General features: G+C 35.5%; 3 protein-coding genes across 13 annotated transcripts; 2 read left to right on the top strand and 1 right to left on the bottom strand.

The window, feature by feature from the left end:
• Nucleotides 1-7: 7 nt before the first annotated feature.
• On the bottom strand, nt 8-5048 carry LOC103334462 (putative methyltransferase PMT3). 9 transcript variants are annotated; one of them, XM_008237437.2, is made up of 8 exons: nt 4676-5048; nt 3247-3576; nt 2949-3113; nt 2652-2834; nt 1942-2536; nt 1218-1330; nt 866-1086; nt 8-586 (listed from the first exon to the last, which is right to left on the bottom strand). In XM_008237437.2, exons 2-8 carry the CDS (start codon nt 3487-3489, stop codon nt 268-270), a joined length of 1839 nt encoding a protein of 612 aa, XP_008235659.1. In that variant the 5' UTR covers nt 3490-3576; nt 4676-5048; the 3' UTR covers nt 8-267. The 9 variants fall into 9 exon arrangements, with proteins under 9 accessions (XP_008235659.1, XP_088910608.1, XP_008235657.1 ...); XM_089054482.1 differs by having other exon boundaries at nt 4404-5045; XM_008237435.2 differs by having other exon boundaries at nt 3247-3614; nt 4676-5000.
• A 708-nt stretch (nt 5049-5756) lies between these two features.
• Nucleotides 5757-8941, top strand: LOC103334463 (Serine/Threonine-kinase). 3 transcript variants are annotated; one of them, XR_514267.3, is made up of 9 exons: nt 5763-5998; nt 6165-6238; nt 6480-6560; nt 6915-7007; nt 7128-7250; nt 7421-7492; nt 7856-7933; nt 8286-8548; nt 8634-8941. XR_514267.3 is itself a non-coding variant. In XM_008237438.3 (8 exons), the coding sequence occupies exons 1-8, from the start codon at nt 5899-5901 to the stop codon at nt 8475-8477; spliced, it is 813 nt and encodes a 270-aa protein (XP_008235660.1). In that variant the 5' UTR covers nt 5762-5898; the 3' UTR covers nt 8478-8941. The 3 variants fall into 3 exon arrangements, 2 of the variants coding, with proteins under 2 accessions (XP_008235661.1, XP_008235660.1); XM_008237438.3 differs by having other exon boundaries at nt 5762-5998; nt 8286-8941; XM_008237439.3 differs by lacking the exon at nt 7856-7933 and having other exon boundaries at nt 5757-5998; nt 8286-8941.
• A 10923-nt stretch (nt 8942-19864) lies between these two features.
• Nucleotides 19865-23708, top strand: LOC103334464 (NAC domain-containing protein 21/22-like). Its single transcript, XM_008237440.2, has 3 exons — nt 19865-20234; nt 22344-22609; nt 23055-23708. The coding sequence occupies exons 1-3, from the start codon at nt 20066-20068 to the stop codon at nt 23472-23474; spliced, it is 855 nt and encodes a 284-aa protein (XP_008235662.1). The 5' UTR covers nt 19865-20065; the 3' UTR covers nt 23475-23708.

The raw sequence follows: 23708 nt of genomic DNA, 5'->3' as shown, positions 1-23708 counted from the left end.
ATTTGGATTCACCAAAACCTGTTGATAGCATTTTTATTGGCCTCTACATTTCTCCAATTAATGGCAGAAAGTGTATCTTACAATTTCCCAATGAATTATAAAATAGAATGAAAAACATATCGGTGACCTTTCTGTGTGCCAATTAGAGGAACAAAGAAAATTGTAAAAAAATTAAAACAGATCGAACATGAGCAAATGCAACAAAATTATAAATAAAACCAGCACCACCGAGGGCCAGTGAAATGCCGGGATCATATCGTGCTCAGGCTATTCTACATTCCTAAAGCTCTCGCTTGTACGCCAAATCTTTTTCTGGACGATAAACACTACGTCATCATCTTGCTCAGAGCCTCCCTCGGCATCAGCAGTGGCCACTGCTTCCCAGTGTAATGCCTTCATATATTTGCTTATGAACTCCACCATCTTCCGCTTGTCACGGAAAATGACGAAACCTTTGGGCCGGAGGATGCGATCCATCTCAATCAACAAATCTATGCCACTACATCCTTTCCTTTCAATATCAGCGAAGACAGTCCATGCATGAAGCAGATCATAGGTTCGTGGGTAGGTTGAGAAAGCTTCACACCTGCCACAAGTTTGCAACCAATGAAGATATATCAATTTTTTTGAAGCAATGCTACAATTTCAAAGAAAGTTGATATCATGTCTATACGTAAGCCTGAGAACATCTCTAAAAACATTTTAAGGTAAAGATAAAAAACTGTATGTGGCAGCAATGGCAGCATAACTATATAGGTGGGAATTTCTGCAATACCTTCGAAACACCAACGGCCACCAAGGGTTTGAAAATCAAATATGTTTCTGATCAAACTTTTCATTAACTTATCAAAATTGTTAAACGTACCAACTGTGTACTGTGCCTATCAGCCCTCTGTCGTATATTATTTTAAGTGTGTTGGGTCCGTCTTCTGGCACCACATTCATAACCCAAACATCTTTGTTCTTCAAAGCAGCTGCAAATGAACCCAAGTTTGCCTTCATGTCCATCACATTCCTCAGTGTGTCAGAATTGATCTTTGGGCTCAAAAGATTCCAGTAACTGTCAACTCTTTGCTGCCAAACTTCCTGCATCACATCAATCCTGTTATATACCAAGTATTTGTATGTCTGTATTTTTGCAAACTAGGATATTACCCAGGCAGAGCAGACATGAGTTATGCACAGAAAAATCAAAAAACAAAAATTATGAAGATTACCATGTCCTTTTCAAATATATCATTAGAATAGCTGAAATCCCCAAGACGGGGAGGCGGTGAAGTCAATCGAGCAGGCCAAGGAGCCAAACCACTTCCTCTTGCTCTATGGTTTTCTGAAAAGAAAACACCAGCAAAATATATTTCAACTAATTAACTGACGTTATTACCACATATGATAATGCAACACAACAAGAGGACGCATATTAAAGTAAAAGCCAGTAGTGCTTGAATATTAAAGATATCTTTCTCTTGCCAAAATAGCCATACACAGAAAAGCTCTTGGTGCATGAAACATGATAATGTCTTTAGTAAAACACTTTTATTTGACATTATAACAGTCCGAAATCTTATGAGAGATGAGTGTTGGGTTGAGGGGAGTTGGGTTATGGTGCTTTCAAGTTGAAGACTGGCTAAAATGATACAATTTTTGAAAGAAAAAACATGATTAAAAAAAAACGACTATTTCAGTTCAGTTCATAAGGTGCAACTTTATACTGAAAAAAAATAAAATAAAAACGATATTAAATCACAAGATACCGCAAATATTATCAATCTACAGTTCCAGGTGAGTCTGTTTTCTAAATTAGTAGTTCTCAAATTCAATTAACTAAGATGTGATTGACTTGAAGAAAGTTCTGGCATGTTGCTTTGAGATTCCCCAAAACCACTAACAAAGCACAGAGATTATGGCAATAATTTAGAAAATGGAAGAAATAGTACTCACGGTCAGAGTATGGTGTGATACAAGCCTCCATTTTCACATTCCAGACAGCATCTGGATCATCATCTGATCTGCAGAGGGGTGGTCGAGTACCAGGCGCTCTTTCCATGTAACAGTCATTAGTCAATGGCTTGACCCAAATAACAGTTTGGTTCCTTTTAGCAGCTATTTTCCAACACATCCGTTCCACAAGCTCACTCATCGCTTTCCATATTCTCAGGTCCTCTTCATCCTGTGCATAGGCTTCAGGAGATGAGTAGGCAAAATAACCTCCTGGTCTCAGTACCCTATCCAACTCAAGGAGAAGTATCCCATCCCTTTGAAGCCAATCAATCCTACAGCGAGAACAATGTGCCAGTTCAAAAGATCTACTAGGATAAGGGAGTCTCTTGGTCCCCAAAACACCAAGGTATGCGGGAATCCCTCTCTCTAATGCAAACTGGATTTGATTTTGATGAACATCATTAGGTGCCAAGGACATTGCAATAATATCTGAAGAAAGCAGGTATCCTCCGAAACTAGCAACACCACAGCCAACATCAAGGACTGTCCTGACCTTTCCTCCATTATTTAAAATGTTCTTAGGAAAGTTGAGCATCTGCCAATCCAAACCAAAAGTAATCATTTTTTTATCATGAAAGAAAAAATTATAAACCTACACAATCACTAATGACTAGTTACTTTTCCCCCAGTATGAAGGGCCACTGACTTACATTAGCCATTGATGCAATGTACTTGTCAGCTCCATAATGGAAGTGAGTACCTCCTCCGGGAAATCCAATCTTTTCACCTTTGACAACCATCCACTTTTGGTCAGACTTCTCAGTTGCAAGATGCGTGTGAGGAATATTTGCTTTCCACACCTCGTCTCTGCTTTTAGGCCACTTGATTGGGATCTATTTCCATAAAAACAGATGAACAAATTCAGACTATAATTCAAGTCAAAGTTATGGTACAAAGTTTCCTCACTCAAAATTCCATTCGATATAAAGACTTAAGCAGGACCTCACCTTATATCCAGGTGGAGGTGGAATCAAACAATTATATCGCCTTTCAGGCAGTGGGCAGTGTCTCTCGTAATGCTCCATCACAGACAGATCCAACTTCAATCTTGTTTCGTAAATAAGGTTTCTGTCCAAGCAAGGAATGAGTTCTGAATGTCTATCATCACAAACCTGCAACATCAAAAACAGTCAGATTAAGACTTGGATTAGTTTAATATGTACATACATATATAAGAGAACTCAGACAAATTATTCATTAGTATAAAGTGAAATGACAGAGGAAAAGTCAGCCAGGACAACTGACCGGTATGCTCTTCAATATAATACCATCCTCTTCATCTTCACCAAGTCTGGAAGGTGACTCCTCAACATCTTCATCCACGCCCAAGTAAGTAGAGCCGAATTTTCTTATTTTACTGCCATACTCCAGCGCAGAGGAACCATTTCTTTTAGAATACAAATACAGGAGACCACAAATGGCCACCAAAACTAGAACTGAGGTGACCAAACGTTTCTTTGGGCTCCCATCAGCTCTTCCCCGCGACATTGTTGTAACCAATAGACAATTACCCCTCTACTTTGACTTCAACATGCAGAGTTCAAATCAAGCTACAAGATGCCAGGTCCAGTTTCACTGCAAAGGGATGATCAGCCAACGTACTTTAGATGCAGCTTCAATCACAAAAAGAAAGCTTCAACTTGTTAGTTCCAACTTAATGAACTAGGTACCCCTTAGATTACAGATGCAATGCCGGAACAGAAAGAAAATTATCCACGATGCAGCAATAATTCAAACCTCTAAACATTAACAAATAAGATTAAGACCATTCGATTCATCACTTCAAGTAAACCCCACAGAAGTCTATTTGGCTTTACTTTATTTTCCTAATAGGAAGGAAGAGAACCCTATAACTCAATTTAGTAAAACCGCAAGATTTGCAACAAAGAATCTATCATATTATAGGAAAAGGAAAAGGGTATGAACTGGTGATCTAAGATATTCTTTATTTCATTAATAAAAAAGAAAACCATAAAATAACAATTAAAAGGTAGTGGTTGATACTCACAATCCGGCACCAGACAAAAACCAAGTGAAACAAGTACAATAACAACTAAAACTCAATCACAGCACACTAGAAATGAATTCAAATCTGACCCAGTTCATTCAAAGAGGAACAAATCTGGAAAAAGTACCGGTACCTGATTTGCATACATAGAATAAATGTCTGAAACATAAATGGTATATAAACCAATGGCACCAAACAAAGCATAAGAGTGGAGAAGGAGGAGGGTAAAAGCGGGAAAATAAAAATGTAAACATTATCATAGGCTAAAGCACACCGACAGTTGACAGTTGCCAGCTATAAATGTGACACCTTGAACTTCAACAAACAAGAATTGACAGAGATTGATAAGACCCAGCTCGTGAAATCACAGAAAGGGTCGGCAATATTAACTCACACAGCTGAAAATGGTGGATTTGAATCTTATGCCGACATGAGAATTCTTACACATATAAGGCAAGATGGAGTTTTGGGCACACCAAAATCAGATCTTTATTCAAGAAACACAAACAGAACGAAAGTTGAAGATACATAAAATTGGACAAAACAAAGACTCAAAATTTTCAATATGGGCATTGCAGAAACAGAGCAAGTGAGATTGCACACTGTTAATGGATCTGAAGCGTACATGGGGCTCAATGTTCAATGAGGATTGTACAAAGGACGTACCTGCTTCAAAGATTGGACTCACAGAGAGAGAGAGAGAGAGAGAATCTGAGATTGAGAGATGGGTCCTTACTGCTTATGAGTGAGCAGCATAAATACGGATATAAAGAATATTAATAACAATATGGGATTTGAGAATTTGACTGGGAGCGAGATCTATTCGAGTAATAAAAAAAGAGTGAGATCTAAAGACACTAACAGAGAGAGAGAGAGAGAGAGAGAGAGAGAGAGAGAGAGAGAATCAGGGAAGAGAGAACGCGGGTGACACGGTGACGGTGTGTAGAACACGACAGATACAGGTTGTCGTTTGGAGGCGACGAGTGAGAGTGGAATTGCATACGCGCTTTCCACACCTCACATGGGAAATTTTGGCGCATGAAAATGAAAGGCTTTGCCTTTTTAACCTTTTTTTTTTTGTGTGGAATAAATCATTGATGGCAAGTTGCAAGTGGCAGCTCTGGCCAAGAATGAAGATGGCAAGAAGAGCCCACAATCTTAATAGAGAGGTTAATATTCCATTACCATGAACTGGGTTGGCAATTTACCAAAAAGAATTAAAGTAGGTAAAGTAATTTTAATATACCAACAAAAATTCAGTGGGAAAGCTTTCACCAAACCCTTCTTATTTCATAATCATATAATATATGACAAGATTTTGAAATTAGGTTTTTGGCACTTCTTCACTTTATCTTAATACCACCACTTGACAATTGAGTAGTTTGATGTTTTTTGTCAATGCATGACATTGAATTGGAATTTTTTTTATATTTTCTTACATAATCGTCTAGTGTTTTCTTATGTCGATCGCAACTGTTTAGTTTTGAGTTTATATATTATTGTTTTCACTATTTTTTTACATCTCTCAATTGAAGTTCATGACATTCTGGCTATAAATGCAAATGGCATGTAGTGGCCCTAGAGGACGAAGAACGAAATATAAACGAAACCACTTTACGTGGATTTTTGGTTCAATTATGGATCATCATTTATAAAATCATTTTCAATAAAGCCTTTCCCTTTCAAACGGGATGTCGTTTTTGGTCAATTAAACTGTTATTTGTCGCGCGGTGAAAACGGTCAAAAACCAAACTTCACGAGCTCCTTCAACCGACATCTGCAAAGCTTCAAACTTTACGCAACCACCAACCAGAATCAGACAATTCATTTTAGGGTTTTTATACTTTCCCTAAAATCCCAAATCGAATTTCATCTCCCACCCATTAACCATGGCCAATAATATTTCAGAATCTTTGAAAGGTAAAAAGCGCGCGCGAGAGACAGATACCGAAGCCGAAGCCAGCGATTTCGATCAGATTTTATCGCTAGGTATATTCTCACTATTTCCACTATAAACAATTTATAAATAAATAAACTTTACTATGTTTTACACTTTAATTGATCAGTTTTCAGTGATTGAAGATTATGAAAATAACTTCTTTATATTTGGTTAGTAAATAGTAATCAGAAAGTTAATATCTTTTGGCAAATGCAGAGGAAAATCTTACATTTAGTGACACATTGGTGGCGCTTCGCATAATGAGAGCTCAGTTTCCCCAGAGTGACAAGGTTAGGATTTTAAAGTTTTAATTTTGGTGTGATTGTTTTAGCTATCTTTCTACTTTGCTCTAAGCTGAATCACAAGCAGCTCAGCTCATTGAATAGTTGTGCATTGTGGTATCTTTATCTTTTTGTAGTGTCCCAAGTATTTCATACTGCTCAAAGTAGTGGTTAATCAGTTGTATTAGTTGTGGTCCTTTTATTTTTGTTTTTCTGAATATGGTTATTTGACTGATGCCTTCTTTTCCAGGTATCAGTTCAGCCTTTCATTTTGCGGTCACAGTTGTATAGCAGTGTAGAGGATAGAACCCAAGTGGATAGGGATCTAGAGGTATGTGAAACTTGAAAGAACATAACAGAAATTTGTTTGAGTGCATTTTTTATCGGCTTTATACGAAAGTAATAATGGTGTTGTGAATCCCTTTTGCTTAAGATTTGAATCAATCATCTCAGTTACTGATCATATAATACATAACTTATTCTGAGACTTGTGCAAATTTTGTGTACTCTAGAAATTACATGATTCCCAAGTTCCAATTAGAGACCTTCGTTTCTTTGGAGCCACTGTGGGATTTGATTCCAGGTGCTTGGGACAGTGTCGCTTTACCAACTAAGCTAGATGGCACCTCTTGTCTTCAGGAATCTCATGTGATTGACCTAGGCTACTTTTTTTTTCTCTGTGCAGAATCTAAGAAGGGAGAAAGTCCTGCGCATTTTCAAGTTAAATACTGGGCAAGATGATCATGCAATAATGTTTTTTGATGACTATCTATGCCAGGTTTGCTTACATGGTTTTCTCGATGTTTTTGGTGTGTTTTCATCTAATTTTGATCCTTATCAAAACCTTGTAATACAGTGCATTGATGAACTTTTTTGCTGTCTGTATACATGTGTGTAGATGGAACGAGTTGTGAAAAGATTGGAAGAAAAGAAGGACAGTGATATTCTTGAAGTTTTTAAGTGGTTTAAATCACACGTCCTTGATAACAAGTTCGAACCTAGTATTGAACATCAAGAACTTGTGAGTGATTGGAATATCAGTCCACTTGGAATGTTAATTTATTTTTCTACTCTCTTTATTACATTTTCTACCCATCAAAAAGTGCTGTATATATCTACTTGGAGATGAAGGGTTTAAGGAAGTTTAATGTTTTAATGCAATTGCAATCTGACTGAAAAATGTTTTGCCAGTGTACACTATTAGCTCTTGGAGGAAAGGTGAAGGATGAACACATCTCCCTTTTAATCAATTCTGGCCTCCTTGTAAGTGGAAGTTACTCCTTAATCTATTATGTTGCTGCTGTTTGAATTTCATGATTCATTCTGGTGCATTTGGTGCCTATGTTGTTTTGTCTGCAGTGTTGGAAACTAACACCAGTACTGAATTGGTTTAGAAGATTCTTCTCTTTTATCTGTTCTTAGAGAATGAAATAACATACTTTATTACAGTTAAACTAGTAAAATAGCTTAAACTAAACAGTATTTGATTTATATATTTTCCCCTTAAGATTCCTTTCACAAACTCTTTTTCTTAATAGGGACTGTTTCCCCTCATTTCTGTTTGTTGGGTTTCTGTTGAAATTTTTTTATGGTGTCCAGCTTTCTAACTATGGCATCTACTTCTAGACTCGGCAACTTATTGACTCAAACATTTATTGGTTCGCAATTCCAAATATCGGTTCAGTACTTAAAGGCCTCTCTCAGGTAATGATCAGTTTGTCACAATATATTTTTAAACCAAATTCACATGGAATTCCTTATGCACCTTTTTCATTCTATACCTTATGTAAATAGGCTTTCGTCAGACTGGAAGTTTTCACCTTTGATACGGGGTCAACTTTGTAAACTCTTAGGCTCCTAGATTAGAGACATAGCTTTTGGCGTTCAACACAACATGAGTGTGGGATGTTAGCTTTGTGATTTTGAAATCCTGCAATTATATATGTGTGTGTGTATGTATATATATATATATATATATATATATATATATATATACTTGTAAGTCTTGAACAATTAAATTGTCTAAATTTAGAATAATTGTTTCCTCTTTGTTCAGGGAAGAAAGGAAGTTCTTTCTCTTCTAAACCGCAGGAGATACAAAGAAATGATGCTAGCACCTCTAGAGAAGAAGCTTCTTCGATATTCCCCACTTGATATGAGATTTCATCTTCGTGATCTGATAGGCTCAGGTCATCTCAAAACTGCCAAGACACCAACAGGCTTAGTTGTTCGAGTCTCAAAAGATTGAAACCGAGAAGAGTATTTGCTCCCCATTGATTGATGGAAAGATTGCATTTCTTCTCTTGGCTGTCAAAATAGGTACACTGACTTATGCTTTGAGGTCATCATTGCCTTATTACGCTACGTATAAATTCTCCTAGATACATGACCAGAACTTTTGCAGGCTGTCCAAAGTGGACAAGCAAAGATATCATATCAGCAAACCGGCCCAACCCAAAGCCTAAGGAGAATGGATAAAACATAACGTATCTTCTCAGCTAGGTCTTGTATAATTCATTTTTATCTACTGTTTGGCATCCATATGAATTCATTCTTAATTCAATTCTTCTGATTGGATTATCCACTTATTTATTTTTAATACGTTGTACTTGCTCAGCTTGGTTTGACATCTTCACCATTGGACTCGTGTAAACTCGGTAGGATAATGCATTACAATACATTACATTATCATTAGGTGCTCCTTTTTCTACACATCTTCAGCTTGGTTTTATCCCATAATACTAATAATTCTGTTATATCAAAGCTTTGGAGCTAAATCTTCACCAAGCCATAACCTCTTCTAATTGGTTTCTACCTGATTTTCTTTTGGGATAGGACTATGTGGGTCAGAAGACTTGTTTTAGGAAACAGGCTTTGTCAAATGATTGCTAATTTGGAACAGTTAGGTGTCTTTTGTACTTATTAACGACATATGTTTGGTGGTCAGACATAAATGATTCATGGAAACAGAAAAAACCAAGTTAGCATTTTAGTTGGTTCTTGCTTGCCTGGAGAGCATTTTCGTGCTTTTGTTGGTTAAAGTAAATGTTTGTGTCCTGATTTTGACATAAAATGAACAAGCTACAATTAACTAATCCTTTCTCGTATGTTAACATTTGTTGCTATTCTTGATGTGTGGAGAGGGTCAATTCCCTAATCTTGGTCGATAATTGTGCTTAACACTTGAAATACACGTGCTAACTCGCTATACCGTGCCCGTTCCAATGGATTCCACTCAAAATCCCCGTGCTAGTTGAAGCAAAAAAAATTAGATACACGGACGTACTACATTGAATGCTAATAAAATTGTGGAATAACTTCTAAAATAGGATCAATCTTCATGAACCACACAAGAACTATAAGTGGTAAGCATAATTTTCCATGGACGATTGTGTGGAGAGGATTAATTTGCTTGCTTGGGTCAAGTTTAGCCTCTCCTACTCTAAACACCCAAAAGAATAAAATTGTTTAGATTCTTCTGTTCATGTATTGCTTTCAGCACTGAGAAAACAAATTGGGTAAGAATTGTCAAATTGAGATTATTTGTGGAGGGGTGCAATGTTTAATTAATTAAGTAAATTGCAGTCACGAGCAGAATTTTGGTTTTCTTGTTGCTAGGCATTTCTGTCTTTGTCAATACACGGTTTGTAACAATTATGTTTGGATTTTGGGCCATTAATTTGGACCTAATCTGCCAGAACTGATGACATGGGGAAGTTCTTTTGGAGAGATTTGGTGGTAATCTTGGACACCACTCTATCATTGTCTTCTTGTCATCTTATTTGTTCCCTTCTGTTATGAAACTAACGTCCAAGTTGAATTGCTTTGGACCACGGGTCCAAAAATCATTTACTTTTTCTCCTTGTCGACATGAGAGAGAGAGACCCGAAACTCTTAACTGTGGTTACGAAAGATAAGCGCTTTACCACTACAGCGGACAAGAAAGCTCGTAGAATGACACGTAGCGGAATGAATTATTTGAATAAACAGGTCTAGCCAAGGGAATATACCATTTTATAGGATCGAACAAATCATTTCAGAACCTTCCCAGTTAACAATTTCAGGGTCTTCAATTCGGAGTTGGGAAATTATTAATCTGGCAAGCTTCCTCCTGGCGGCGTGTCTACAGTTCATATGCGCACCCACGATTAATCTGCTAATTAGTTTATTCAACTGCAAAACCAGTCACACAAGTAAACTAATAATGTCTGTTTTATTAATCAGATTATCTAATCTGATACTTTATCTTATAAAAGCATCTCCAACCGATGTGTCAAACGTGCCACATGGACATTTAACATTAAAAATAACATCTTACATCACTCCAACCGATATGTCAAAGCTAATGTGGAATGAATGCTAGAGGTTGAGATGTTATTTTTGACATCCCAAAGCAAGATGTCAAATGAATATTTTATTTATTTTTCTTTTCTTTTCTTATTAATTAAAAATGAATCAACACTAAAATGTAATAAAGTAATAATTTAATTTGACATATCGGGTGGAGAATAAAGCTATGTAAGATGTCGAATTGTCACATCACCATCAAATTTAAATTTGATGTTTGGTATTTGACATCTCCCTTGGAAATGCTCTAATATATATTTAAATGTCTTTGCAGAGGTTAAATGTTGGGTAGAAATAATTGTTTTGGAGATTCCAGTGCATGCATTATATGTCTGTACTGTAGTAGTCTGTATCAAGGTAAGTTTGGAAACCTAGTTTGATTGAGATATTTTGGTAGATTTAGAAATAAGTCCAAAAGTGATTATATACACTGCTCCAAAAAAAAAATTTAATGGTTGTGTTGGTCAACACGAATTTGACCAAAAACCAATGGGAACAGAATACATGCACTTACGTGGTTAAATTAAAATCTTGATTTGCATTAATTGGTAGGCAGAGACTTTTGGACTCGGTTATATATACAGATTAGATATAAACCTTTTCGTGAAAGTTAAGTATTACTAATAATTTACTTAGTTAATCCCTTGGTCAGATAACCAACTTTGTTTAAGCTTTGTTTTAGAATGCTTAATTACCTTTGATTATTTTCGTTAATTACGTTCATCATTTCCTTGATCGTGATGGAAACCCAAACACGTTTTCAACATTGTCTTCTTCAACATTGTCTTGACATGTAGGGCTAGATTTCACTTTAATCTTGGTCCTCTCATTTTTTTATTTTATTTTTTTTTTCTATCCTTTGATGCTCTCTGCCTCCAATTGAATTAATTATGTAGCTAATTTCCCTCACCATTTTTTTTAATTAAAAAAAAAAACCCTTAATTATACCACTAAACTGAAAATTGAAAATTGGTGTTGCCAATAATTACAGAGACAAACTGATGCGAAGGGACTATGCTAAATATAGAATTGATACATACAGTTGGAGTTTATACGTATGTACTTTTAAGTGTATATTGAGCCAAGCAAAATGCAACATGCATGTGACATCTGGATTTTGGTCTGCTGTCACTATTTTAGCAAAGGAACTTGTATCGAAACGGAATAGCACTGTTTTGCTATTCTCAACCAATCAAATATTGTCACATAGAAAAATTATCACATCTGTCATGTCGTGATTGCCCGAAATAGCAAAAATTATCACCTAATATTGACCCAAGAAAATACGTACATAACATTGATATGACACAACACTCTCTATATATCTTTCCATGAAAAATCGCTTGGGCAATAATTGAGTACCTAGCTAGCAAAGAGACGCCTGGAAGTTAGCTTATAAGTACCTTTTAGAGATATTTAGTCATATACTTATTTTTAGCACTAATAATATAGATAAATCCTACACCATTTAATTTCTATAAACAAACCCAAAAGTTTTTTTTGGGGTTGGATTTGTTTTAAGAAATTAATGGCAGTTTTGTAATTTAAAAAAAGTTAAAAGTCATTTTGTTATGTTGCAAATGGGTGTGTTACTAAAGTCCATTTCATATAGGGTAATTATAATTTGGGCTCCTATATTGGGTATAATAGTGAATCTCCCTACTTTTTATTCCCTTAGATCATTCTTTTTCGCTTTTCAGGTTTTTCATTTGAAAAAGAAAAAACAAGCTGACTGCACTTATATAAAGCTGGAGAGATTTTTCTATGACCCGATATAAAATGTGTACAATCGCTAATACTAGTCCTAAATTATACCGAGATATTATAATAATTTGAGTGAATTCGTAACGTTACATTAGTATGTATACGTTATATACAACTGGCTTAAAATAGAAAGTTTCCGTTTTCAACGTTTAATATATGAAACTAAAGAAATCCCTAACACGACAATAATGAATAGTAGATTTATTATTACACCATCATCAGTTGGCATGAAGTCGAATATACCATCCAATCTCCAAAAAAGACGATCAGTTTGGAATCCAAAGCGCAGATAGCTAAACTAGACACATTGAAGTTCATGTTGTTACTTTCACGTACTAGATTGGATTTGATAGCGATGCAAGTATACTCTGGCTCAGTTATCTATCCATACATATATGCAGACCAAGTGCCCACCACAAAAACTGGCTTTGGAATCATTCTGAGCAAATTATTGATTGGATTTAATCAAAGCCACAGCCATGGCTATAGCAAGGCATGAGAAGGCATATATGATATGTGGCTTCCCAGCAACCGTGCCATCTCCAAAACCCAATCAAAACTGCGAGTCTGTCTGGTTAATCATGCGATCGAACAGTACGATTGGCATGCAGTGCAGCTCTAGAACTTGAAGGCATACAAATCATTAATTATTTGCTAATGATGGGGACGAGACGAGGGTGTAGCCCACCAAACATATATAGAATCTCAGAATATTGATTGATAAATATATGGACATGATTGAAAATTAATATATATTTATCGTAATACGGGCAAGTAGTATAACTTGTTCACTTGTTATAATATAAGTGAATATTTATTGAAATATCAACCCAGTTGTCCACCCAGTATAACACGTGTACAAGTTATAATATGTGTCCATCCGTATTTTAATACTATTCTATAATTTCTTGTGATTTGCTAATGATACCAGAGATTGATGGGCACGTGTCTCTTCGTCTCACAACAGGTAAAGTATAATCTCTAAAATCTGTAACCAAGTTAAAACGGTCATCTTAATTCATATAGGTGCTAAGTTTTTTACTTGCTTGCTCCAAAATAGTATTGGAGCTGACATGTTATGGGATCTGTAAGACGTCTAATGTCTGCCTTTAACTTAAAGATCACGGACTCTAAGGATCGGTATCACGGTGACAGCAACTGCTTTTTGCTTTCTCTCTATTATTGGAAGGTGAAAGGGGGAAAATGGGAAACAAACAATAAGTAATTTGTAAGGCCAAGTTCAAGATTGAGATGTCGATGAATTTCAAAGATTGATTTTTTTATAAACAGTGAAAAGAAGAGGCTAAAAGAAGGTTTAGTTAAACTAGAGCTTTCAACCACTAGTTACTCTCAAGCACACACACTACGCCTTGCAGATCATGGTCTAGGGTTTAAAGAGAGGGACCGGCAGGGCTTCAAAAAATCCGGATTTCCAAGGAAATAATGCATGGAGCAATAGCAGCATCCACGTACTCAAATGACAAGCTGTGTGGTTTTGGGTTATGTGATGTGTGTATCATTGAGATGATAATCGATGTGCGAATAATTGGAAAAAGAATGATGAGTACGTACTGGATACGAATTCACAATACTATTTATATTGTCGATACTTAATTGATATTTGGATAAAATATCGACCACCAAGTATTAATAACGTACCAAATATTGTAGATTCGTATGGAGTATCAGTCAATCATTGCCCTAAATAATTTTTTATATATAGCCTCATGTGATAATTGTGCATGGCTCTTTTTTCTCTTCCAATTGCCTCTATGTCTACATACGCGGGCTGAGTGTGGGAGCACTCGTCCCTGGCGGCGCTAATCAATAACAGGCATGCATATATGATGAATATGATTTGAATTATGCAAATTTGGAATCTAACACTTCAATTTCAACCCTCCTCTCACACGCTTTCTGCTTTCTTTCTCTCTCTCTCTCTCTCTTTCTCTCTCTCTCTAAGAATCAGAAGTCTCTGCTGCCACCTGTTGCCATAAGATGCGTGCTGAGTCACATCCAAAGAAGCACAATTATTTTCTGTGTCCGAGTGTCTCCGAAGTTTAGCCCACAATAAATAATAATTAATTAATTGCTAATAATAATAAGTTAATAGCACCAACAAATATTTGTTTCGTGTTGTTGTTGTCATCTTCCTCACCGACGTAGTTGGCACACTGTTTAGTATTGCGAAACTCACGACCTTTAAGCTTCATGGAAGAGCAGCCATCAAAACCAACTCCACCATGGATTCTATAGAAACATAAGTCATCACTAGCAATGACAGAACTAGAAATTTTTATAGAGGTGAGCTATTATTTTTTATATGGATAAAGATCCATATAAAATTCTATTTATTTTCTCATAGGAGAAAATTTGAAGCTAAATAGAGATCTGTTTGGATAGGACATGCTAATTTTTGCTTGGATGAATTGGGCTAATTTTTGTAAAATCAGCTGTAGTGCCTAAAAATTAGCATCAAATTTCCTTTTTCCCAAACTTTGCACTAGGCTAGAGCCCACTTCCTTGATCACTAGCTAGCTCTGGTTGCAAACCCTGGGATGGTGAGTAAGCTTTAAGAGACAATATTTAATATATTTCGACGTATAATTTAGATTCAAACTAGCATGTATATCTGATAAGATAACATTTTTCATCATACGAATATAAACTCGAAACTTTAACCTAACATCACAAACACCATGAGGATGGAGGATGGAGGATGATATATCAATTTTTACATTTACAATAGTCATAAATTAACTGCGCTCCATCGATCTACAATTAATCTTTAAATATTTATGATTAACTCCCAATCACATCGACCTATGCGTGTTCAACGATGCTTATACTTGTAGAAAACAATTTCCCGCGTTTTCAAGCTATCAGCAGAATCTTTCTGATTTGGTTACATTTTTTTAAATACAAATTTTCTAAAGTTTGTATGATAAAGACATAAAGTTTTATAATTGTGCATGTTACACTCTAATCACATAAACTTTTGAAAATCCCATTTTATTTCAGAACAGAATCAAATACACTGTATTCAATTTCCTATGATGGTCATATATTTTTCTCTTTTTGACAGAAGAGAGATAATAATATATTATTATGAAAGAAAGCAAAAGGTACAACTAAAGTTTTATACTATAATCAAGAGGAATAGACGAGCATCTATGCACAGAAGCGCTCAGCCGTATATTTTTTGACAAAGAGGAATCAAATCAGGTTAATTACCATCACACTGCCTAATTAGGATTAATCTTGTAGCTGAAGCTTGTGTTAAATCATGTTACTTAATGATATATACAGATTAACATGCAATTCTATACGAAAGCTCTGGATATATATATATATATATATAAAGGGTAAAGCCATCTTGAAATTATTCATAATTTATATAGTATACTTTTGATCATATATGTATATAGAAATTACACCACTCAAATTATGATTGTAACATCCACAATTCCAATCATGTACGTGAGGACAATCTGCATGACCCTAGGGCCTTTTCATTATTAATTAGAGAAGCCAACCTTCTGAGATTCTTAATTACGCACAAGTATTTATATAAAAACCCTTCATAATTTACAAAACTACAACCGAAATAACTGCAGCCGTTGGTTTCAAAATGACTCGTTCGAGTTGTCACTTCCTTGAGATGCAAATCAATGCATACACAGTACAGAGATTTTCTTCCAAAAGCAAAATTTTACGTGATAAAGTTTAGCTGTAGCACAATCAGGTCTCATCCTAGACTGCAAGTTTTTCTAAAGTGTATAAATAAAGTGAGGCTAGGAGAGGAAAACTTATCTTTCTAAAAGGTGGTTCTGGAATCGAAGAACAAAAGTTTGGCCAATTTTATTAAAGGTAAAAGTTGTCGAAGAACCCAATTTTCTAGCTTGAGCACGACTTTGGATTGGCGATCTGGCCATAGACAACGACTTCTCTGCTACAACTACGGAAGCAGCCATGCGACGCATATCTCTCCCTCGCTATAGATTTAAAATTGGGAGTTTCACTAAAACACCCAAAATGGGGGTTGAAATTATAAAAAAATCCAACACCCAAAACACTTTATAAACACACTCAAAACCTATCATTACACACACTCAAAACCCATTTATAAACACACCCAAAAAATATACAATTGTTGATTTTGGGTGTGTTTCTATGTTTAAATAGTGTTTGGGTTTTTTTATAAATATATGTTTAGAATTGGGTTTATTTATAAATTTGTATTTAAAATTCTCTTATATAATACGTAACGGGGATGCACAATATCCTTTATCGTTCGATGTCGGATACTCTCAATATTGTTAAACCGAATGGTGGTTGTATAATAATATGCTTAAACTGGTAAAAACTTATTTTCAACGAAAACTATGCAATTCTTAGGATAATCATTGAAATGATATATTTTGAATATTCAAGTATTGAATTTGTAGGGCAATGAAATGATGTCGATCACTGATTAATAATATATATCCAATTATACATCACACACAAAGAAGAAAAGTTGTCGAAGAAAACAAGAGACTGCCATGTATGCATCAACTCAATACACACTTGACACTGATTCAGAAGGGATGTGATTGGAAGATGTAGACTGGATCTAAGCCTTGCACAAAAACTAGGGCTAGGCCCTACGTAGTTATGAATTTACGAGCAATTAAGGTTTATACGTATATTTTCTTTAATCACATTAGTTAGTTTATTATACCATGGTTGATGTGTATTTCTTACATCAATTATTTTGTTGTTAGTTCACATAAGGAATATGCCATGAAAATTCTACTCCTTTTCATAATTTTTTCCCCCTAATTGGTATTGTTGAACCCGCGTAGAATCCACTCTAAACGCAAAGGTTGAGAAAAATATTTAAATAACTTGATTATATTGATATTTTCCCTAATTTTATACCATTATCTTGATTATATTCTTGATTATATTGATACATCAACGTCACATAATGTCATCTGCTAATATGCGACCTTTTCTTTTTCGATAAGAAACCAACATGGTAAACGAAAAGTGGTATATTCAAACATTATTATCTTTTCATGCATCCTCTTATAAAGAACAAAAAACAATATTGTAAAATATGCGTAAATGCATAGCTATCCCATAAAGAGCCCATAACTTATGGAAGTGAATTTGAGTAAAAAGACACTATACATGAAAGGAGGGAGGAGGGGGCCAAGAAAGAAAGCATTGGAGGAAGATCAAGCCGTCACTCATTCTCCAACATCATCCTCACCTAACAAAATTCCCTCATTGGAAATAAACCCTAACTCTAGCATTCACAATCATTTGCATTATCTTTCCTTGTTTTTTTTTTGGATGGATATACATATATTCATCATATGATTTTGAAATTAATAATCTTACACGTCACCCTCCTCGTGACGTGTCCCTTTAGTATGTGATTTCACATGTCTCCCGGTTACTCCCGTTAATTTAGGTTTATGGTGTCCATTATTATAAGCTAATTGGCCTACTTTGAACCCTAGTTGGCCTATGATCTTTTTTGCACTCAATTTTAGGATTTTGATTAATTAATTTAGTCTACGTTTTGAGCAAGAAATGTCAGGGACCCACCTTGACCCATCACTGTCTTTTTTTTGTTTTTAGATTATTCATTCAATTTTCATATATAAGATATGGTGGTTTTCCATTAATAACCCTTCTTTTGTGGCTAATTAAATATAAATACACTAAAACAAGAAAATCTTCGGGGATTATGTTTTAACTTTTATTTTTTGGCCCAAAGTCAGGAAGGTAATGGGGAAAACTCACACATATAGATATTATGGGACTTGAACTCATAATCATTCGAAAGCACACCAAAAACTTGAACCAATCTAGCTACGCACATTCCATTGTTATTTTTGAACTTTATTGAATTTGGGTTAATTAATCACTGTTTTCCCCGACAGGATCATAAATTAAACCACTATTTTGGTGACTGTCAGCATCGTTCTCTTGTTTTTTTCATGCCACATATATAGGTAGAATATGACATATCATCCGAAGAGGTCCCGATTTCACAAGTAATCCTACAATGGGAATTTAAAGGGCATAATTGTCCTTTTATTAACATATTTATCCTAGGGTTTTGAAGTCACACTCACACACGTACTGAAATTTTGAGCTCCATTATTTTTTTTTTCCTCTCTGGATGTGTTCGTGCTGGCAAAACCATGCTGAGCTGGACCCCAGTCCAGTCATCATCTACAATATTATTAGCATACCAATTATAATTAGAATGATACATGTTGTGACAAATGCACTTTTGTCCACATTTTTCATAATTATTATTGGCCTTTTATAAAAATACAAACCTAAAAACAAAAATAACAAATCAAATTAATTAATTTAGATAAGCATACAGTGTGTATGATGGGCCTGATGTCGTTCGTAGATCATTAGTGGGACCCAGTTTTCAAAGACAAAAGCCCGTGAGCCCCACAATCACATTCACATCCATCCAAAATATTCTTATGTGATCGAAATTTGAACAGATGGGATGGGACTCTTCCAAGTTCATCATTCATGTAGTACCAGTTTTCATTTTCTTCCGGCAATTGGCGAGTTAAATTATTATTTTTCTCTCTTTGAGCTGTCCATTTTCGATCCCAAATGAATGAAATTCTTCACGTGCCTTTGGTAATTTGATTGGGCTTTAGCTAATTATATAATATATATATATACATATATATATATAGCTTGCGTTGAGAGATAATGGAGGCTCAGTTTGCATTGTATTTTACTAATTCAAACTGTCTATTTTGTAGACATTCATTCAAAAATTATTTCTACAAAAAATTCATTCAATCATTCGAGGGATCCTTCTATAAAAAGGAATTATATATATATATATATAATATTTTATATTATATTTTCCTTAAAGCCACGGCCGGAACAATTAATTATTCATAATTATTACCATTTTTAACAAATCATGTTGTGGACCAACGTCATTAGCATAAGACAATGCAGAAAAGCTTCTTTATGGGAATCATAACAAGGCATGCAGCCACTAAACGCTCTTCAACTTCAATAGCATCTCCGTATATATAAAGTAATACATAATGAAAAGGATTAGATTCACTAATACGGTACATCGGTAAATATGATAGAAATAGTTTTAACGAAAATTTGCATATCACTAAAGTGTAATAACAATGTTCATTTTCATGAAAAATTCAGAAAGTACCCAATTTTTATAATGTAAATAAAAAGGGGTATTTTGGAGGGTTTCCAATAAAATTATTTGGCTCCTTGTCCATACATTGGTGTGGTAGCCTTGAGGCATGACCCCCACCATAACTAGATTTCTTGTAACTTTGGTTTTTCTTGAAACTTCCTACTATAACTAACTAGTTACACAAGCATGACCTGCTGCATAGAAAGAATAAAGATATTGTAAGAAATTCTTAACTGGCCATCATAGGGAAAGGACATTATATATATCATCCCTTTGCCCATATAAATATAATCCCCAACCCTCCTTTGGCCCTCTAGAAATCAAAACCCTCTTTTTAAATCAGCTACTACATTCCATCTCTCTCCCACCATACACAACCTAAATTTGCTTCCCAACTTCCCAAAACTACTAGTTTCCAAGATCATTCTGAAGAACTAGTTTCCAAGCTCCATCTTTCTAGCTTTCTGAGATTAGTTTCCTTAATTAAAACAAAATCAAGTTGATTAAGTGTAATTATGGGGCTTAGAGACATTGGAGCTACACTGCCTCCTGGGTTTCGGTTCTATCCCAGCGACGAGGAGCTGGTCTGCCACTATCTGTTGAAGAAGATCACGAATGAGGAAGCTTTGAAGGGGACTTTGGTTGAAATTGACTTGCATATCTGCGAGCCATGGCAGCTTCCTGGTACGTATGTAGGTTAAGGTTAATTAATTCATTATTATTTCCATAATCACCTTTTATGAATTAATTTCCACGCGCTTTCCTCCTTATTCTTCTTCTTCTTTTTCTTGAATCTTTTTGCTCCTCCCCCACCACCTCTCTCATCTTTTGCATATCATCAAGTTGGTCGAGATGGCCATGGTTTTTACTACTTTTCAATAAAGTAAACTGCTCCGTTTAAAGATCATTCTCTGAAACAAATCATCTCCAAAGACAAATATTTTTGGGGGCTGGGGGGTTGGTCGGAAAGACAAATATTTGTTTATGTTGTTGGTGCTTTTGTCGTGGTGGGTGTCGTATAAGCAGAAGGTGTTTGAGTTTTCAGGACTAGCTAGGCAGAACACAGAGAGAGAGAGAGAGAGAGAGAGAGAGAGAGAGAGAGAAAATGGCAATTTCTTGCTATATTTTTGTTTTATTTTCCCAATTCTTTTTACTGACTTAGTTCTTCAATCACTTGCCTTTAAATTCGTTATAGAAATGGCAAGAAATATTAGGAGAATTCAAGCACTTTGAAGTCCAAAGTTCACACATAATGTTCAATCTCAACGTCTATATTAAGAATTATAGTTTCACTTAAGGCATTTACATTTACACACACAATGGGTAGGTAGTCATGGTAATAGCAATTTAATTAATTACAACATATATCATAATAAGAAGCGTAGGATCAGAGATATACACCGTGATGCATATGAGTTTTCCTCGTTCCATCATCGATGTAACTTCTATTAGAAGAATTTCTATAGGAATTTCTAGTACTTTGTCATCCAAGGGACCCAAAAGCAATTGCGTTTATTTCATCTCTTGGGTTTGCCACAAACGGCAAGCACTAGGCATGCTTATGAAGGTTGTTTAGTTACCACAATACAAGTTTTTATTGCAAATATAGGAGAGATAGTGTTCATATACGTAAGTATTCCTCATATCCTTAATTTCAAAACAGCCCCCTCTCTCTCTCTCTCTCTCTCTCTCATGCAAATCGTGTGGCTATGATTTGATCATTTCCTGCCAACTGTCATGTGCAAAATTCGTCTTTAGTTCCCACACACACATCCCAACCGTCCATTTGAAGTGGGACCTTGCTTGAGTTATGAACGGCCCAGATGTGCACCACGACTTCCAGTTCATGACTACATAGCTTAGCTAGTTGTAGATGTGATCGATCTTCTGTTCATAATTTCTGGCTAATTATAATTATCCTTATCCTTGTTATTTCAATTAGGATTAATCATCCACCTACCATCCATCCGTACGTTAATTATATATATAGTTGCTTTGCCCTGATCTGACAGGATCTTTAAATAAATTATACCTTAATTGTGTTCATACCTTAATTATTATGGGGCAAGTTTCGGATAAGGAAGAATTTATCAGTATACAAAATTGGGTAAATGGTTAATTTTTTTCCTTTTTTTTTTTTGTTGGGGTAAATGAAGTAAATTGTTACACGTAATTTTCCGTTGTAGTAAAAATATGACCATTCTTTTTCAAGGCATGCATATCACTTCACACACACTAGCTACCAGCTAGGCAGGAATGTTTAGCAAATTCATGGAAATTTCCAAGTTCAGAGAATCAGAATGATTTTTGCTTTTCAACCCTAATTGTCTTTAATTAGAGCATCCTGTTTCCTTAAAATGTTGTGGTGCCTACCACTTTCTTTGGCTACTTTCCGTAGACACAACTCATAACTCGAGTGATGATCTTGACTTGCCAACACATTTGGTAATTCACAAGAAGGAAAAGCCGACAGTAATTTTTTTTTATTTTTATTTATTTTTATATATATATTTGTAATGTGAAACCTAAGATTCGTTGAAAGAAATATATATTACATAGCAAATGTCACTTCACTTGCTTTTGACAAATTTTCAGGCAACCGATCGTTATTCATTTGATAGGATAGGACCTTGCTCATAACATTTTTTCTTCTTTTTCTTGCCGTAAGTTGGTATTAATGACAAGAATGATAATGCTATATACCTAATTGCTAATTAGCAACATGCATGCATGTATAATTGCGTTGGCTTAGTATGCTAATATACCCTAATCTCGAAATTTATTTTATTGAAGAGGTGGCAAAGCTGAATGCCAACGAGTGGTACTTCTTCAGCTTCCGTGACCGCAAGTATGCCACGGGATTTCGAACCAATCGGGCTACGACATCTGGGTACTGGAAGGCAACGGGGAAAGATCGGATGGTGATGGAGCCAGGAACAGGGGAGATTGTAGGGATGAGAAAGACTTTGGTGTTCTATCGGAACAGGGCTCCCAATGGAATCAAAACTGGTTGGATTATGCATGAGTTTCGGCTGGAGACCCCACACATGCCTCCTAAGGTAATTTCATTAACATTCCTATAGCTTATTATTTACACATCTAATTTCCTTATAATACTATTGAATTATTCCTACATGCACACGCCACAAATACTCTATATAAAATTTCATATTCGGTCACGTGATGTCCAAGTACATGCACGTGCTGCCACCCCTATCATTTTGTTCCACCATGTTGCCAGTTGCGACTGGAAGGGAAGGAAGTATGGGCTTCATGCATCATGCATGGAAAATGTAGATATAGTCCAAAATTTGGAAGGAAATTATGAATTGGTGTATTATGAGTCTAGAACTCATAGTAACATCATTTTATCGTGTAAATGTAATATATTACGTACGTGTCATACTGATGTGGTGTATCGAAAGCACTCAGATTATGATTTTAATCATGTTTTCACCTTTATTTTGCTAACTAAGCTAAATATTTTGCCTTTTGTTTTCACAGGAAGACTGGGTTTTGTGCAGAGTTTTCCACAAAGGCAAGGGAGAAGAGAACACCAAACTCAGCCCCCATGATTTTATGTTGGAGACCACATCCTGCACTGTTCCTTTGAGCATGGAAAAATACTCATCTCCTCCAACTCAAGACCAAACCATGCCTCGTGGGTACAACCCGATCCCCTCATTTTCCACACCGCCACCCCGCCACAGCCACAACCAAAGCAACTCCTTGCTGAATCTGCTCCACTTTCCTCAGGAAAAATACAGCAACAACTCCGTTCCCGAATTAGGCGCTAAAAACGACGACGAATATGGGTTTTTATGGGACATGAGCTTGGAAGAAACTAGCTTCGAAAATGGGGTGGCTCCAGATATGGACGAAATGAGATTTGAGATGGATCACAACAGCATGGTTTTGCTCTAAATGAAGGAACACATATATTCTACACTCCATATTAGACACATACCCGATTTGTTGATTTGTAACATATATTTATATTTATATTTGCGGTATATATTTGGCTTGATTGGGAATGCAATTAGAAGTTTGTGCATGCAACTAGTCTGGTTAGGTTTTTTTTTTTATATTTCTCTCTTGTATATATACAGTATTGGCATTTGTATAAATATTATGAATAATATAAATTCTTTAATATTA

This window comes from Prunus mume, linkage group LG6 (genome assembly GCF_029339155.1).
Source record: "Prunus mume cultivar Tortuosa linkage group LG6, ASM2933915v1, whole genome shotgun sequence".
Lineage (NCBI taxonomy): Eukaryota > Viridiplantae > Streptophyta > Magnoliopsida > Rosales > Rosaceae > Prunus > Prunus mume.
Note: the sequence above shows the minus strand (reverse complement) of the source record. Positions and strands in the feature narration are given on the sequence as shown.

Bases quoted from the DNA above. Each gene is read 5' to 3' on its own strand.
- LOC103334462 (XM_008237437.2), bottom strand. From the start codon at position 3,489: ATGTCGCGGGGAAGAGCTGATGGGAGCCCAAAGAAACGTTTGGTCACC. The intron at 2,537-2,651 runs GTAAGTCAGTGG...TTGGATTGGCAG, and splicing joins ACATTGCATCAATGGCTAAT to ATGCTCAACTTTCCTAAGAA. The intron at 1,331-1,941 runs GTGAGTACTATT...TTTTCTTTTCAG, and splicing joins TATCACACCATACTCTGACC to AAAACCATAGAGCAAGAGGA.
- LOC103334463 (XM_008237438.3), top strand. From the start codon at position 5,899: ATGGCCAATAATATTTCAGAATCTTTGAAAGGTAAAAAGCGCGCGCGA. The intron at 7,008-7,127 runs GTTTGCTTACAT...ACATGTGTGTAG, and splicing joins TTGATGACTATCTATGCCAG to ATGGAACGAGTTGTGAAAAG. The intron at 7,493-7,855 runs GTAAGTGGAAGT...ATCTACTTCTAG, and splicing joins TAATCAATTCTGGCCTCCTT to ACTCGGCAACTTATTGACTC.
- LOC103334464 (XM_008237440.2), top strand. From the start codon at position 20,066: ATGGGGCTTAGAGACATTGGAGCTACACTGCCTCCTGGGTTTCGGTTC. The intron at 20,235-22,343 runs GTACGTATGTAG...ATTTTATTGAAG, and splicing joins CGAGCCATGGCAGCTTCCTG to AGGTGGCAAAGCTGAATGCC. The intron at 22,610-23,054 runs GTAATTTCATTA...TTGTTTTCACAG, and splicing joins CCCCACACATGCCTCCTAAG to GAAGACTGGGTTTTGTGCAG.